This window comes from Pelmatolapia mariae, linkage group LG20, assembly GCF_036321145.2.
Source record: "Pelmatolapia mariae isolate MD_Pm_ZW linkage group LG20, Pm_UMD_F_2, whole genome shotgun sequence".
In the NCBI taxonomy this organism is placed as follows: domain Eukaryota; kingdom Metazoa; phylum Chordata; class Actinopteri; order Cichliformes; family Cichlidae; genus Pelmatolapia; species Pelmatolapia mariae.
Genome location: NC_086244.1, coordinates 27,240,887 through 27,257,001, shown reverse-complemented (window position 1 = coordinate 27,257,001; position 16,115 = coordinate 27,240,887). Strand labels below are relative to the sequence as shown.

The following is a 16,115-nucleotide window of genomic DNA, read 5'->3' as shown; positions in this document are numbered from 1 at the left end:
CCCAAGGGTGAAATGCAAATTGCATGAAGTATACAGCACATCACACATTTAATGAAATATTCAAGTTGAAAATCCTCCCTGAGATTGGTGTGATACATGAGCAAATTCATCTACTGTTTGAGGACTTAACTTAAATCATTTACTCATCCTTCTTGTGTCATATTTGTGTATGGCGCTGCCTGGTGTCATTGGGGATCTCCTCCCATATTTGAGCATCAGTCTGTGGTGGTGTTTGGTTGCATCAGATCAGCTGATACATAATTTTTCAGAGGTTCTCCATTGAGTTCAGCTTTGGAGAATGTGAGGATGAGTCAGAGGTGTCAATGCCTTCATCAACCATAAACTGCCTACATACTCTGGCTACATGACGCCGTGCATTGTCCTGCACCAGGAGCAGCATACGACAGACTAACACATGAGTCTGTGTGTGACACTTTAAGCATATGCCTTCCTAGGCCATCGCTGGCCCACTGCAAAATTGGACATGCTGGATGATGACAACTTTCGCAGTGGCATGTCCTGACTCCTTGATGTCTGTCATATGTGCTCAGTGTGAAGCTGTTGTCGATGAGGGATCTGCATGTTCTGGTGTTCTCTGGTGAATGCTAGTCAGTCTGCATGGTGCTGGGCTGTGAGCACAAATTTGCACCAAAGCAGGTGAAGTGGATTCACAATCACTTGTTTCTTAACTGGACAGATTCTCCCTGGAGTTGGTGTTACGCTGCAATGATCAAGTATTGCCTTAATTTTCTCAGAATTATATTTATTTCATTCTTTAAATACTACAGAGTAAACTTAAACAGTACTACAAAAGTTTAATAACATGTACAGTAAATACAGGGAACAACTTAGTTTTTTTTTTTTTGGTTTTTTCTCTCCCCCCCCCCCCCCCCCCCCCCCCCCCCAGCATGTTCAATCAAAAGCACTTTATTCATCACGCACAATGCCAGAGGAAAACTCGGGCTTTAAAAGGAGACACCAGGTGCTCTAAGATTAGAAATCAGGAATGGAGATAACGTTGTGCAGGAAGGGGGAAACAAAGTGATGATTTACAGTTTATCTGTGGAAGACACCGGGTATTATAAATGATCCAATGAGACCAGAGAGAGGTCTGAGCCAGTGTGCTGTCGGGGCTTCCTGGCTGTATAATTGAAAATCATTCAGACAGCTGTACGTTTTAACCTTGGACCATGTCTTGGTCACTAACTGATGGGTTGGGATGCACAGCAGTTGAAGTGAGAGGAGTAGATGGGTAGACGTTGAACAGGTGTGAGTCTTCATGGATGTGCTGTTTGAATAAAGCTTTATCGAACACCATTTAAAAAAAAAAAAAAAAAAGTAGCCCTTTGTAGAAGTGCTTCAGTATCTCTTGACATTGATTTTTTTTTTCCATTATAACTCTGCACAACACATTATCGAGCAGGCTGAATCATTTCTATATGTGGGCCGATTACATTTCAATGCAATCTTAACCAGCCTCCACCAACGTGCTGTCAGATGTAACAAACCGGTTTCTGAAGGAGCTTATAATCTTTGGGAGTGATACAAACCAACAAAGCCAGGAGTGAACTCCAGGAAGTAATGGATACCCCTGGCCTGTCTTAGCAGAAGCCTGTCTCCTTCCTCCATGCAGAGGGCTGGAGCAGTGTGGTCGTCTCTTCCCTCATGGAACCAGATGCATTATTGATGGATGGCCAATTGGGAACTCAATTACACAGAGATTACTGGGCTGGCAGACACTGGGACACTACTACCCTGTCAGAACTATTGAATTAGAGCACAGGAGAGGAGGGAAAGTGTCCTTCAGAGATGCTTCTTTTTTCTCTCTCTTTCTTGGGATGGCAGATGGCCACATCCTAGTTCATACTCTGACAGTTGACCTTCACAACAACTGTAGCTTTGGTTGCGCAGCTAGCTGGCTGGATAGCGCTGTGGTGAGCAGTAGTGCGAAGCTTATTTCACACTAACCTGGATCTGGACGCCGCGGTGTGGTAGTACCTGTCGCGGCTGTGATTTGTAGCGCACACACGCGTTTGTGCATTCCTCAGTGTAATTTGATGTATCAAGTGACAGCTGCTCTTCCTTTAACACCGAAGCAGACGCAATGATGAGAGAGGCTCAGAATGGGAATGTATGTGCATAAATATTGGCATTTCACCAAATCTCATTCATATAACATGGCCTACCTGAATGAGAATCGTGCCTTGCAGGGTCGTATGCTATTACAAGTTTAATGTGAAATCTGGATGGCAGAAGATGAGAGTGGTGGAGGGGGGGAGGCTCAGCATCTGAAATGGAAGCATTCATCTTCCTTTTCTGTTGGTCAGCAAATGTGTTCAAAGGAAGGGAAAAGCAAGGTGAGGAAAGCTGGTCTCAAAGAAGAGAAATCATATCATAGCAGACCACACAGTGAAGCATATTTCACCCCTTGGCCTGGTGCAAGCTGCCTATCCTAAGCTTCTGGTTATTTTATTCATCAGTGAAGGTATGAACGTCTGTGGATTTACACTTCTGCTATTGGTGGTTTTTGTTAAAGGAATCTTGATACATTTTAAACAGCCATTTACACTGGCTTCATCCTGTATCTTTGGAAAACACATGGACGAGTTGTTTTTTTTGTTTTTTTTTTCTTTCCATTTCTCAAGTGTCTTCTTCTGTTGTTGGTATGTCAGTGTGTCAGTGAAGAGAGCTACTCTTGAAAGAGAGCATTGTTCAGGTTTGCGTTGTCAATGGAGACGAGGCCATAGCCAGGATTAGGTGGACAACAGGCAGCTTTCACCGGGCTCCTGCTTTATCCAGGTCTTTTTCCAACAGGCTGGACAGTTTAGAAAAGACACCCCGGTGAGCCATGCCCCGCTCTGTTGCCCCTGTTTCCCTGAACACTGGGCATGGGTTAGCCCCTGGAGAAAAGGTTTAATAAGGAGTGGAGAATAGCCATTAGCTCCCTACCAGCCTCTGTTGATGGAGGAGAAAATGGAGGGACCAATAGACCAACATGAACTATTGGAGCCTGTGACAATCACATCACAGAGGAAACTAATTCCCTTTTCCTGAGGGTGAAGCCTGTCCACCACTGCCACAGTCATTACAAAATGTAATTACCTCGAGTTTGGAAAATTAGAGTGGTTAGATCTGATATATTAGTACCAAAATTATCCCAGCAACTAACTTCAGCTGTGCACAGTTATCATATTGTCTGAAAGTAGTCAACAGCAAAGAAACTACTAGTGGGTGTAGAACACTAATCGGTCACTTGTTTGCAACAGTGTTTTTCACCTGTTAGTTAATTAGTGGCCTAATTCACAGTTCAGATCGGTCCTTATTGGGGGGCTGCTGTGCTCATAGCCAGAGCTCTATGCATACCTGACATCACCATATTAAGGATATTCCCTCTCGTTGACATAGAGATCCAAGAGAGGGAAAAACTTCTGAAAATGGATCATTTAGAACAATCTGAAGCCTGAGTAATTGGCTCACACAGCTTAAATATACATAAACAGACCTCATTATTTGAAAATTTGGACAGGTTTAAGCTGGGTCTCGGTATATATTGACAGTAAATCAGGAAAAGCGTAGTAGGTCGACTTGATGTAATTTACATTCTCTCAGTCATGTTCATCGGCCAATATCTAAAGAAGTTCTGGCTTGGTGTGTGCGCGCGTGTGTCTCCTGATTTGCCTTGTCTCGTGTCTTTGTGTATTCGCCGTACCCCATTCTTTATTTCACTCCATATACATATGCAAGCAAAGATCCTCTTTCTTACCATCTTATTTGTAAAACGCATTGCCTGTATTTTCTCGCTGTGATGTCATGCTGGATACAATCACACTGTTAAGGTTGCAAGCAGATGGCAAACATTGATTTTTCTCATACCTGCACTGCATTTATGAAATGGCCTCTCAAAGTAAAATCAATTTCAGTCGATGTTCTCAGTCTTTTCTGTCACAAACAAATTTATCAAAACCTGCTGGTATGGCTGAGTCATTAAGTGAGATTTTATCCAAACATAGCTGTACCACGCTAGTTGCCAGGTAGAGATGATCTGATCAGCGTCCTCTGAATTATTTTTGTAGAAAGAAGCTCCGAGTTTGTCTCGGTTAACTCTTTAACGTTCGATCATGCGATCGTGACTCAGCTACTTGCATAAAGTTTGTTTCTACCAGCTGAGTAGGCTGAAAATGCACATTGTGAGTCATTGTCCAGCCATTTGCCAAAAGACTGAAATTATTGGAAGAAATTTGAAATAATGAATGCATTCATGCAATTTAAAGCTGACCTATTCACAGTGAATAAATGCATGCCATTATTTAAGGAAATCATCTTCATTAAGTAAGCATTTTTGCAAATTAATGTCAGTGACTTGTAGCATCAAGTTACAATCTGCCTCAGTAAGCACAGTTATCATTACTGATGAAGCTGCCCGCATTTGTAGGACAAAGACATGCCGTGCCTCTTGTATACGTAGTTAGGTGTGTTAGTGAATTTTTTTTTCTTTATTTAAAGCACGCCTCAGATTCAAATGATGGAAGTTACTACATATCACAGGAGTGCATGCATACACATAATGGGTGGAGTTGGAGCTGCACTGTGTAGGTGCTGAGATTCAATCACATGCAGATTTTCCTTCCATATAACCATATTTGCTGCCTCTTCCCATCTTCAAAATTTGTATTTTTCTTGTCAGTTGCTATCATGCAGAATCTGTGTTTGATCTATCGATTAACAGTCAGAAATAACTGGAAAATTGAAAAAGTACATTTGTTGACATGGACTCGTTACATTTACGTTCCACTAAACAATGAGGTTCATGGTTGTGTGGAAAGTAAATGTAACGAGTCCATGTCAACGACGCCCAAAGGCTCATTCTGAGCCAGGAAAAACACTTTTATTGACAGTAACTGGAGCTGGGTCCTGCAGCCAGCGGATTCTCTCATTGTATTTAATTTCAGCTCAGAGCTCTATTTTCTCTCTATTTTGTCTACTTGGAGTCCTCTGTCCTCCTTCATCACAATAACCAACCTAAACAGCCCAAATCTGAACCTGAAACCAATTTAAAATCTAAATTCAACTCCCTGACCTCCATATGTCCAGAGCTCTGTTTCCATGCCATCAGACTGCATGCCTGCATGGTGTGGAAAGTTCAGGTTCCCAGTGTCACATGACCCTATCCAGATTAACAACATGCATGAACGTGACTACAGACCCTCTGACACTACAGGTTTATGTCGATCGCAGAGAAAGTCACAGGATGTATTTAGAGACGGTCAAACTGTGTGATTTTTATTTTTAAAAAATTGTTCACTGCCTTCTTTGTAGTTACCCTTTGGTCAGAAGAGGTAAGGTGTACAGAGTCGTACATGTGTTCTTTTATAGGCTTCAGATAGAGAATCAAAGGACTTGTTTTTGAGGCTTTGCAGATGCTGTGCTCTCACTTGAAAAGAGACATACAATTTCACCAAATTCTAAAGCTTTAACCATCTACTATATCCTTGTGCTTTTCAAAGGCTCTTCCACGACTGAAGTGCGAAGCTGTTCACCGACCTGTGAAGTCCATGAGTGTCTTATCACTTCGGAGCGGTAAATCTGATGTGTCTGTTAAGTTTTGTGAATGACCTCTGCGGTGTGGGGTGTGTGTATGTGCTGCGTCAGTATCTGAAAGCGCTGTCGGTGTGTGCAGCAATGCCACAGGGTTTAACCCCGCTGCATTGATCCCTGGGTTGCTCAGGGCTGTTGCCTAATTCTCCAATTTTCAGCTGTTAGAGATAGAATTGGAATAATAAACAGCTGAACCTCCCACTAATAATCCCACTGACTCACCCCGCCACCCCCGTCTTCAGGACAACTGGGGTCGGGGTAGAGTTTCTCTGTCCACCCTAATCTCAGCCAAAGCCTCAGCACTCGCTCCTCTGCCCTAATGAAATGATATTGGCCAGCTTTGTAAGCCTGGAAGTGATTATCGCTACACAAACGCATGCACATTTGGACGATTTGTAGATACTTATAGCACCTACATTTGTCATACACACTCCTCAGCATATGTATGTACGTTTGCAAAGTATCTGGAAAAACTCTTGTTGGTTTCCTCAAACAAACAAGCCTCTTTCAGCTTTAAAATTCTGCCACAGGAAGAAGAATACAGGAAATGATGATAATATATGCTTTAAAATAGAAACGGGGAAGAAAATACTCTAGTATGCGTTTTTCTTTGTTTGTTCAGTTCCCCGAAAAAAGGATGTGATCATTTCTCGGAGCAGCTTTGAGATTCACAGTTCAAAAATAATCCTAGTTTATCTTTTACACTGCTTTGTTTTGCAGCTCCTCAGTTCATTCTGTGTGTGGAAAAAAAAACAGCAGGTTTGGTTCTTTTTAAGGCTTTAAGGCCACCAGCCCTTTAAGTCAGCTTTCTTTTGATTGGCTCCCCCTTGCAAACAGATGGCTCAGTGTAGGTGGGTGGGGTCTTTGTGCTATGTTAGAGATATCCTGCCTCTAATGACAATGACATCATGCAGAGAAAAAAAAATGTTTGAAACTGTTCATAAAAGTCTGAAGCTTAAACTTTTGGCTCACAGGGGATTTTTGAAATGTTTTCACACCCACCTGAGGCACGCTCCTCTTTAGCTTTTACTTTAGTGCTTGTTTGCAGTGTTGGTAATGTCATTTATAGACTCTGTATTAACGCTAGTGGGAAAGTAATTGCCAACTGACAATATGTCAGATTTTCTGAATACCTCAGCGCATTGAAAATGTAATATTGGTGTGATCTTCATGGGGGTCAGTGTAGGTAGGTCTTTGAAATGGTGAAGAACTATGAATTAGACTTTGGTTAAAGGTCTGACTTCAGCTTTATCTGAAATTTGTTGAATTTTCTCAATAACAGTGGAAAAACATGTTTTAAGAATCAAGTTGAGTGATGCAATTCTTAAAGAGGTTATTCAACGAGTGCTTGCTGACATGTTGAAGCTGCCTGTCATGTTTGGGTCAGGAATAGCCAGAAAAAGAAAGACGTCACCTGTAACTGTTACTGATATTAACACCAGCATGTTTTTTGTTTTTTTTGTTTTTTTACATTGTTTAATTATATTTTTGGGTATTGTAAGGTGAGTGGCTGAAAGTACTCATTCCACATAATTCGCTGATCATGTCGGCTTTGAGGCGTTAGGTGTGAAGGAGTGATGGATGTCTCACCTGCTGCATGCGCACAGTGAAACTGCAACTTTGACTGACTTTGTGTCAAATGCTGATTTCTGTCCATGCAGCTGATAAGTGTGACATGTTGCTTAGCTAATCACCCTGCGGGGCTGCTCTGCATGCAGATTTTCATTTAACCAAATTAAATATAAGCCTGATTCAACGGTTTGGCTCAATGCAAAAAGGCTGACCTGCTCCCACAGTTCATCATCGGGGTGAACAACCTGCTGAATGGAGGTGTTGAGCTGGCGTATGAGGTCAAACACTAGCGTGTTGACCTGTACCCTTTGTCCATTCAGGAGTAATTTCATCCGCCACGGCTCTTTTGTCTACCTCTCATATCTTTCCATTAACCTTCAACCACTGGGCTTCGATGAGTCCTCCGAGCCTCGACAGTAACCCATGTTCTTTACTGTCTCCTGTGCAGAAAGTCTTCAGAGAAATTTGGAGAGCCAACACTGTCACAGGTGTGTTGTCGTGTATCAACGCATGTTTGTGGCAGAGAGGCACCTGCCAAACTCTTCTGTGACAGGGGAAGTGGTCTGTGCAGATAATGCCTGCTCTGTTTCATTGTTACTCTCTGTCGGTGTTTCAGTTTTTTGGCTTGCTTCAAGTCCTGGGGCCCTGAAGTCTTTGTGCTGTGGTAGTGCTGGACTCAGCATGCTGCCTGTGTCCACACACTGCTGCCTCAGCACTAATAAGGCAATAGTATGATAGAGGGAGCGCCAGTTGTCTGCTTTCAACGTCCCTACTCAACCGTACCCTTACCTAATGCCCTCCCCCACAAAGACACCATTACCAAATCTTTTAAGGATCCCATATTAGGGAAAAAAATCAAGGAGTCTAATTGTGGTTCTGAACTGGGTCTCCCTGGGTGTGGTAAGTTTTGTAACCCCTCTAATGAGTTGCTGTGTTTCCTCCTATGGGTTTATTGCACTGCATTCCAATTTAAGTCATGTCACTGACCACTGGAGCATCTCCTAAAAAAGCTCAAACCACATGGTTCAAATGAGGCCAGTACGGTTTTAACACCGTACACAATAAAACGACTCTGAGGCCCTGACAACGTGATGATTTTAATAGAAGGAACGAGGAACATGGCAACACAAATGACCAGATGGGCTGAGGGGGAAAAATGTCAACGTTAACCAAAAAGTTTGTTTGTAAAAGTTAATAATGGAGAGGTTTTTTTTTCTCTAATGTTTTTATTAACAATGAGGGATTTATTGATATGTGGGATTTCTCATATTTCTTTTTGTCTAAGCTTTAAATATTAAACTCGGGGAGCAAAATGGGAACATCAGAATGTTTTTTATCAACTGCAATTATTCACCAGTGATAAACGGTTATATCACTTGACAACATAATGAGCTATAATAGGATCAGTACAGTATAAATTATTACACCCACCCTCCTCTGGGCAAACACTTTCTCTAATGCTGTTGTATGATAAAGTCCATGCACGCCTAACGTGATCACAGTGTCCCTCTCTATTTTCAGCCTGCCCACTGACTGTGTCTGCTAATTTCTATATGAATATTTTTGGTGCGCGCTGTGTGTGTGAGAGTGGCGTGCTGTAACATGTGTAGTGCTGAAGCTTGAGTGGAGTAGTGGCTCCATGTAACAAGAGGAGATGACTGGGCCATGTGGCCCTCAGTGTGGTGCTAAAAACAGCCCAGCAGCTGTGTGTGAGTGTGTGTGTGTCTGAGAGGTGAGTAAATGAAATGCTACCTGACCATGAGCAAAAAAACCCGAAACATTGGAGTAACAGATAACTAATCAAACATGCATCAAAAATTTTAAAACGGTCATTATTGTCACTCCAGTCCTTTTCTCGGCCCTGTTTCATCTTCAGTTCTGCTAACGGTCAGAAATCTGGGCATTGATTTGGATCAGTTCACCTTTGATAAACATGTTCGTTGTCTTATACATCTGTCTTATAATGCTTTTAGCATCTTGTTCTGAAATGGGAATTATCATTATTTATTTTTGACATAGCTCGATTATAACATTTTGTTCTTCCTTGATTGCTTAAAAGCTGTCCAGAATGCTGCTGTGAGGCTTTTCACGCGGCCCGCTAAAAGACTCCATGTGACACCAGTTCTGTCCTGTTTTCATTGGCTCTCTGTGATATTTCGTATTCAGTTTAAGATTTTGGTGATGTCTTCCAGAGCTCTTAATGATGTGACAGGTCTGGTATGCATTCGAGGTGAGCTGATCAGTGTTTGTTGGAGGTATCTTGGTCCAGGATAAGGACAAAAGTGGATTGTGCTTTTGAGGTTGTGGACACTGAAGCTTAAGACCAACATGTGCAACTTTACTTACTTAGTAGCTCCCTTGATGCTACTTATAAGCAGTCCGTCTGGTTCTGCTACAAGTGACTGGAATGTTCACTTCTCAGCCACAACATGAAAACCATCTGCCTACTTTTACACAGGTTTCACTACATTGGGGTGTACACAAAAGACCTCTGCGGTTTACTCTGGTGTCTGGAACCAGGACAATGGCAACAGATTTTTGGGTCCTGTGCCAAGTAGGACTTCTGTGTATTGGGCCACTTCTTCTGGTGCATCCTGCCCCCAGATGCTGGGCTGATTTGGGAGTTAGGAGGCTGAGCTACTCTTTTCTTGCAGTTTTTGTGTTGACCTTTGCTGTCTTTATTGTAGTGGATTATGCTTTTTACAACTTCCCCTCAGATGCGGTCCCACTGCAATAATGTTTGATTACAAAAAAGATGAAGCGACTGGGTTTCTAAGTGGTTTATCATTTCTGCTCATTAGTAGAATGTGCTTTTGAAACCATCATTAGTGGAACATATTTTTCATGTCTACCACGACGTTAATCCCACCTGCCTTATCGTCATCAAAGCAGACCTGACCTATTGTGGCATGTCCAGTGGGTTGCATGGTTGGCGGACTGGAATCTGGGAGGGGTCTGATGAAGGGTTAAGGCATTGGGTTCTTTATCAGGATCCTTAGATCTGTAAATTGTCTGGTTAGTATATGTGTCAGAAGGCTAGGATGTAACTTTTTCCAGCAGAACACTGAATTGTTATGGTCCTGTGTGTGTGTGTGTGTGTGTGTGTGTGTGTGTGTGTTTGGTTTTTTTGTTTTTGTTTTTTTGTTTTTGTTTTTTTGTTTGTTTGTTTTTTTTGAGAGAGAGAAGTAATATTGCACTTAATTTTATTTCTCAGTAGTCTTTGTTAACCAGACATTTCAATTGTTATAAAGGGACAATTAAGGCTATGTAGTTCACTATTCAAATGTTGAAAAGGTTTAAAAATTAGTGGTGAATATAAGACTGAAGTATGATTATCGCTCTATATTTGAAAGATTAGTTTTTGTTAATTGTTTTAGTTTTCATTTATTTGGTCTTTGTTTTGTTTAAATCTATTAAAAGGATTTAAAAAAAAAAAGCATTTAGAAAATTAGATGTAAAAGTTCTGCTCTAATCTTCAGCCTACACCTTTTCAGTCAGTAATGAAAAGTAATTTAGTAATTTGATTCAGTTCTTTAACTTTTTAAACCTTTAAACCAATTTATATAATATAATTTAAGAAGGGGAAAAACCCCCCCAAACAAAAACAAGAAAACCCCACATATATCTTTTGATGTGCATATAAAAAATCTATTGGGCCACCTGTCATAAAAAAACACATTTTAGAAATCTTTAGAAAACTTGTTTAAACCACAAATTATTTTGTTTATTAAGCAAATAACAAACTGAATGTATGTTTTCATACTCAAATTTTAGCTAGCTAAACTGCAGTAATGCAATATATGCAATACATTTAAATTGGTATCTTAATCAGAAAATGTGCTTTACTGTATTTTTTAGCACTTTTTTTTTTTTTTTTTAAAAACAGTGAATCTGAAAATTAACGCTGACAACAGTAACTATATTTACCATTTAAAATTCCCTTTTGATTATAGAGCTTGTATGTACTGGTGGATTAACAATTACTGAAACATTTAAAATGAGTCTGGTAATTTACCAGTACTGTTAATTTAGTGCAGCTGTGGCACAAACCTTAAAATCGGTGGCGATCTAATAAATTTGTTCATTTGTTCTTCCTTTTGGCTCTTTCTCACAAACGCTAAACCTCCATTTAAGATGCACATCTATCAATCAACCATGTAGCCTGCATTTATAAATTAAAGACATTTAAGCAATGCAAACATAAAAGAAATAAACTACAACAATACAGAGAAAAGAAGTGCAAGAGATGTGTAGAGATCTGCTTATTGCTTGTATCGGTGGCGACCATTGCTCGACAGATGTTTCCAGCTGTAGTCTTGCATTAATTTGTCCATAATAAATCCAATCTGTTATACTAAGGTCAAAGTTTATTGAGCTATTTCTGTTTCTGGCTCTACTCATCTGAACATTTGTTCACGAGGTCACCTTATCTGTGACGATGTGCTGAATGGTGAAGTATGGTGTGATGGTCATGCATCAGGGCTTTGTGGAGACAAGTCTTCTGGGATGTGGGTGTATGGCTAATGTGGCAGTTGATCAGTAAATGCCTCCAAGCTGGCTGCTTGCTGAACCACATTGTCTTCCTCGTGTTACATACAAGATGTTGTGTGGGTGTGGCAGCTTAGGAATTTTTGGAAGGCATTTTTGTTTTTTTGTTGGGTTTTTTTCGGAGCTTTGCTGAAAAATAGAAAATAATAATACACTCATACCAGGCTAAGATGCATTATTCTGCTTTTGAGATATACTTTCTTCTTAATTAGTAATAAGCGATGAATATCATTTTTCTAGGATCAGTTTTCAAGTGTCTGTTTCAGTCAGCCAGTGAAGAAATAAGAGCTCGCTCCTCGGTGTGTTTTCACTGCAATTTGACCGCTGTTGAGCTTTCTTAATCCTCCTATGTCAACCCAAACTTACCCTGGGCATTTCCCTCCAAATAAAAACTCTCCGCTGTCCTCCGTGTCCAGGTTTCATTATGAGCGAGCACCTTCACGCTCGCTCTCCTTCAGAGAATGATTGGTCAGTCCCCCACCCTCCCTGCTGCACTCCCCTTATTCTCTATCTCTCTTCCTACTTAAATACTTTTAGCATAAAGAGTGAGAAGGAGGGGAGGGGGATGGGAGATTCATGGGGGAGGGGAGCTGAGCGCTCGCTCTGTCACTGACGAGGGAGAGAAAGGGGGGAGGGGGGGGGAGAGAGAGAGAGAGAGAGAGAGAGACACACACGAATTGTGTCCCATATGTGGGGAAAAAAGCATAGCAGTGCACATGCAGGTCTGGTCTGCTCCAGGGATTATCCTAGCGCTTTCAGATCTGATGGAGGACATGCAGGCATGAATAGGTAAGACTGCTTGTCTTCTCTGCATCTATGTGTTTATCTGCTGTCATAGCCCGCTGCTATCCCTGCTGTTTGACTTGGCCGGGCTGAAGTTGGAGGAAGACGGGAACTGAGCGTGTTGAAACAGCTCTCCTGTTTGGCCACTGACCATGAGACATTTTCTTGAGAAAACTCAAACTGCTATCTCTGCCTTCTCCCTTCAGCCTCGCTCTGACCTGTGCTGATGCAGGGCAGTGTTTGTTTTAAGTGGGAACTGTGGTTTGCTGCTGTAGTGTGCATGTTATTCTGGGCTGAGTGGTAAAAGTTGACTGTCAGTCGGAGCAGAGTGGGTTTGTAGTCTGATACTGTGTTGTACGTGCAGCCTGTTGGTGTCCACAGATAGCCTTGTGGTCATTGCGTAATTTCTCTTCTATGTGAACAGTACATTTGTGAATATAAATCTGTATATAATAGGTTTGTTTTAAAGCAGACAGACTGCTGCCAAAAGTATTAACAGAGCATTAAATAAAACAGTTGTTTAAGACTTGGTTTACATATCTGAGATTTATATAATTTATGACTTTTAATATTTGACTTATAAATGAACTGTAGATTCTACAGATGTGGTTCAAGAAAACAAATGTGGTTTTCTCAGAAAGCATTAATGGCCCCAAAGGCTCAATGAAAAAAATTTCATGGAAATATTTTATTTGCACGGGCTTTTTCAGAGAGGTGCTCCAGATGAGAAAAGCATAATAAAAACTAGAAGATTAAGCTGATTTTAATTGGTGCGTGATCAAAATATGACTTTCACAACTTGACTTTTCAACCTAAATAGAGACTTGGTGTAATTTACTTTGAAAGTAGACAAAAACAATAGCTGGTTATATTTAGATTTCCACATTTAAAAATACATTTTAAATCATTTTACAGCTGAAGCTGATGTGTTTGGACAGCTTGAAAGCTGAAACTTTGGCTATATCTTTCCCCTGCATTTTGTTAGTACGGCTCCAAAAGTGCTCTGTGTCCTAAGAATGCAGTCTTTATTGCCCCAGTGCACAGAGCAATGGTATGCATGAGTCTTTTTGTGAGGCAGATTTAGAAAGCCCTCTTTAGAGGCTGGATGCAGCCTCACAATCAGCTTAATGCCTGCCTATAATGAACGCCCTTGTGCGCCTCAGTTTGGTAGACTGAGTGCGTGCGTGTGTTTGTGTTTATATAAGTTTGAATTCTGTTCTTGTTATACTGATCGGGCTCTCAGGTTGGTCAATAATTCCATCAAATTCCGGTTCAATCCTGATCCATGTGTTTTGATGCGTGTTGGCTTTTGAGCTCGCCTTGCAAGTGTTGGTTGACGTTTGAGTGTCCACACACAGTGCAGCAGCCAGTAACTCCCTCACTTCTTTTTCTCTCTCTCTCGCTCTCTCAGGGCTGTTCTGTTGTCAGTGCAAGCTCATGCCAGTGATGGACTACAGCCGGACGGGCACTAACCTTAGCTGGCATTCACAAAACAGCCTTCCTCCTTATTGAGACCAGCTCCACAGAATGCTGAGTCCTATTGTCCCTTATAGTGAGTACACTATACCCTTCTCTCTATCTGCTCTGCACACCAAACGGCCTCATTCCCTGACTTGGACTTTGCCTTAATCAATGAGTCTCCGTTCCAAAAATACACAGGAGCGAACATCGTGTTCGTGTAGTTTGCAAACAGAGGAAGAATTGACAGTTGATCGTGCAATCAGAAACGTGTTGGGCTTTTTTTTTCTTTTCTTTTTTTCCCTTTCCCGCTTGACGTGCATTGTGGAAATGCTAAACCCCGGGCACTGGCCCTGTGTGAATGTTTCATCAGCAGACGGAAGACACAGATGGGGAGAGGAAGAGGTTGGAGGGCTGATGGTTTAAGCTACAGAAACCCTTCAGTCCTCAAAGTGTCATTTTACTTACACACATACATGCACACACGGCCTCCTGCCTTCTCTGCTTTTTCCTCCTCCCCTCTCTCTATTCTCCCTTCAATGCTGATCTAATAACTAACATGTCCAGTGTTTGTCTCCCCCTTTGCACCCTCCCACCAGGTTTCATTTGAGTCAGAGTCCAGTGCTCCGGCTCTCCGAAACGGCATTGTTTGTCGGCCAGCATGGGGCTGCCTCCGTGGCCTCGGCCTCAAGAGCGCCTTTTTCCCATCTCTTTAAATGGCCTCAAAGGAACATTATTGGCTTGACAGTTACAAGAAAAGGAGGAGAAATCACATGGAAAGGCCAATTTAAAAAGTATTACTTAAAAACGGTTTGTAGGAACTTTTGATTGTGTTTTTAAATGTGGCTTCGGTCGCAGAGGCAGTGTAGGCGAGCGCGCGTGGGCGTGTGAATTCAATCTGGAAAACAGAGTTTGATTAAAGCATCACGAGCAGATGTTTGACAGTAACCATGGCTGTTTGTTTGCTTTTGGTGAATTTCACCCTCTAAATGCCCAAATAAGTAGCTGACCTCTCGTTTTTGTTTTGAAACAGGTCCGTTCACAAGTGGCTCGTGGTTGAATTATTGCCAGCTCCCAGAATTTTTTATTTTATTTTTTTGATTAAACGCTGTTTATAGTTCAGACCCTAATTAGGCCAAGTTTGGCCGTGCATTTGAAAGGCCTGTTTCACAGGTTACTCCTTTAGTTCCCTGCAACCTGCGGGTCCACACTCACTAGTTATACTCGGCGCTGCTGAAATGGACAGCGACTCTAAGAATGTCACAAAGTGATGGTGGAATAGTAAGCATGCCTTCGGAGATGACACACTGTTGGTCGTTCATAGGACTCTTCCGGTACATTATGTACTAGGCTTTGTGTGCCTCTGTGTGTGTTTTGCTGTTGTGATCAGGACACACAGTGCTTCTTTTCATCTTCTCAGATCAACAGCTTGATGGGTTTTCATGTGTGGTGCATTTCTGTTCTGCAGTGTTTCTGCAGCGGTGAGCTCATTTCAGAGCGGCCTGCTAGTATTTGTGCATGCAAAGTTCACACGGAGGATTGTATGAGCATGTGCAGCAGTGTTCGGTAGGCTTTGCCATTTATTCTCAGACCAAGTGTGACACACAAATATGCCCCTGTGCTTGATTGTGATGTGTCAGCGTACTGTCTTTTAGATAAGGACGTTGAGTATGTGCAGTGCATGTGAAGACTCTCACTTCCATGTTGGAATCCCCTTTGTGGGAATGTGGAGCATTCCTGCTTCCCAGTGCGACTTCTGACTCCTGCTGTTGCATTTCTGTTCTGAGTCAAGTCCCCTTGTATGAACACAAACAAGGTGACATGTGCTTAGGACAGGTACACCGACACACAGTTTTAAAGGGGGGGGGGGGAATCAGAACCACTTTGACTTAATGAATAAGATGTCGTATTTATTCGGTGTCTGTGTGTCTGATTCTATATTAGCATGTTCAGCCCTTGTCCCCGTCTCCGGCCAGTCCAGAATACTTCAAGCTGGGGTGAGCAGCTATGGCGGGACCTGAGGAGAAACCTGAGAGAGATTCCAGGGGCCATAGATACTCCTGGAGGGATTTGGTGCAAAGAATCTGTAATCTGCACTTCAAACACACTCTTAAATCAGTCCCAGGCCGCCAACCCAAGAGTGCCCTAACTCTTGTTGC

General features: G+C 41.9%; 1 protein-coding gene across 3 annotated transcripts in view; it reads left to right on the top strand.

Annotated features, from left to right (window-relative positions):
• Nucleotides 1-16,115, top strand: part of fignl2 (fidgetin like 2) — a 42,888-nt gene that overhangs the window by 15,208 nt on the left and 11,565 nt on the right. The window contains exons 1-2 of one of the 3 annotated variants that reach the window (XM_063463321.1): nt 12,407-12,504; nt 13,910-14,050. The exons of 1 other annotated variant lie outside the window; for it this stretch is intronic. In XM_063463321.1, coding sequence (XP_063319391.1) covers nt 14,026-14,050 — 25 coding nt within the window. In that variant the 5' untranslated portion in view covers nt 12,407-12,504; nt 13,910-14,025. Of the gene's footprint in view, nt 1-12,406; nt 12,505-13,909; nt 14,051-16,115 lie in introns of those variants that run through there. One more of the 3 variants, XM_063463322.1, reaches the window with a different exon arrangement.